The sequence below is a fragment of the Mycetomoellerius zeteki genome, unplaced genomic scaffold, assembly GCF_001594055.1.
Source record: "Mycetomoellerius zeteki isolate Tzet28-1 unplaced genomic scaffold, Tzet1.0 scaffold1238, whole genome shotgun sequence".
In the NCBI taxonomy this organism is placed as follows: domain Eukaryota; kingdom Metazoa; phylum Arthropoda; class Insecta; order Hymenoptera; family Formicidae; genus Mycetomoellerius; species Mycetomoellerius zeteki.
In genome coordinates, this window is record NW_017256167.1 from 20600 (window position 1) to 22471 (window position 1872).

At 28.7% G+C, this 1872-nt stretch overlaps 1 protein-coding gene across 1 annotated transcript in view; it reads right to left on the minus strand.

Moving 5' to 3' along the window:
- Positions 1-511: 511 nt before the first annotated feature.
- LOC108731291 (fatty acid synthase) overlaps positions 512-1872 on the minus strand; it is a gene marked incomplete at its 5' end in the record, with an annotated part of 7000 nt that continues 5639 nt past the window's right edge. Inside the window, one exon of the mRNA XM_018461544.1 lies at positions 512-597. Coding sequence (XP_018317046.1) covers positions 512-597 — 86 coding nt within the window. The remainder of the gene's footprint in view (positions 598-1872) is intronic.

Here is a 1872-nt window from a genome sequence, read left to right on the forward strand (position 1 = left end):
GAAAGTGTTACAACTTATATATACTCACCTGCGAAATGAATACATAAAATTTCCAACAACAGCTCAAGAAAAATTAATTGTTAAACAACAATTTATGGAAAATACCCAATTCCCTGATGTAATAGGAGCAATAGACTGCACTCATATTCGAATTCTTACACCTACAATTGAAGAGTACAACTATATTAACCGGAAAGGATTTCATTCAAAAAATGTACAAATTGTAAATATTTTACTGTAAATTTTTTATAAATATATTTTATAAATAAATTTTTTATCATATATAAATATTTTATTATTGTAAATATTTCATATCAAATATTTTTTATTAAACTTCATTATTTTACAGATTTGTGATTCCAACTTAAAAATTACTAATATTAATGCCCAATATGCAGAAGCAATACACGATTCATACATATGAAGAAATTCCAATATTTACAGACACTTAAAAAGATGTTTTTTAAAAAGAAAGAGGAGATCATTCATCTTGGTTATTAGGAGATTCAGGTTATCCATCACAACCATGGCTTCTAACACCAATTTTAGATAGTGTAGCTGGATCTCCTGAAGATTGGTACACAAGAAGGCATTGTTCTGCAAGAAGTCGTGTAGAATGTTGCATTGGTGTATTCAAAGCCAGATTTCGTTGCCTTCTAGGAGAGAGGGGACTACGATATAGCCCTTATAATGTAGGAGTGATAGTAGTTGCTTGTGCGATTTTACACCTTTGCATTTAGTATAGATTGCCCGAGAATGATTTCGACATACCAAACATTGAAAATATTAGAAACAACAACGTAATTGTCCATTTTGATAATTTAGTAGAAAGTAGAAGGATCAGAGACAATGTATTGTAGTTCGTAGATACTTTAATTAGTTTTAAAGTTAAAAAAAATCACATAAATTTTTTAAGAATTCTAATATAGTACTACATATCTTTATAATTTTCAATCAAATATAAAAAGAATCAGGAAAGAGCATGGGCAATAGGAGTCAAAACGCGGAAGATGTTGCGCAAATAATACGACTATGAAGCGTAAAAAAACATCTTTATTTGATAAATGCGCTGTTTAGCTTTATCAAATAAAGAAGTTTTTTACGCTTCATAGTCGTATTATTTGCGCAACCTCTTCCGCGTTTTGACTCCTATTGCCCATTGCTCTTTCCTGATTCTTTTGATTTATAAGGAGTCTTTGTGGTGGGTTTGATTTGTTATACGGCAAATATAAAAATATACATTTTTACTTTAAAAAAATTAATTTGTTTTCTTATATTGATAAGTACATATAATTACATATTTTAATTTTCCAAACTTAAGTTTCTTATACTAATAATTATACACGGTGGGCCATTTTAATCTCCCAACCTGAATTTCTCGGAATCTAAGCGAGATAGAGAAAAATGGTCCAGACAAAAGTTGAAGGGGACAGAGGGGGTCACCTAATGGTGCCGAGGACCTTGACCTTGAACTCGATTTCAAGGTTATTTGAAGGTCATGATCATTTTTTTAAATGGAATTATATGAATTTTTTTACATAATATGATTCCTCTAATTATTCTGCATATATAATAAAAGTATTAAGGTAGCGATATCAAAAAACCAATAGTTTACGAGATATTTTATATTTCAATGTGGCACATATTGATATAAAATATTAAATAATTCGTAAACTATTAATTTTTTGATAATCGTACCTTAATACTTTTATGAACAGAATAATAAGATGAATCAATTGGTGGGAAAAAAACACATAGTTGCTTATTTAAAAAATTATCCATTTTGCATAAATATTTTTTTAAAGCAACTATGTGTTTTTTTCCACCAATTGATTCATCTTATTATTCTGTTCATAAAAGTATTAAGGTACG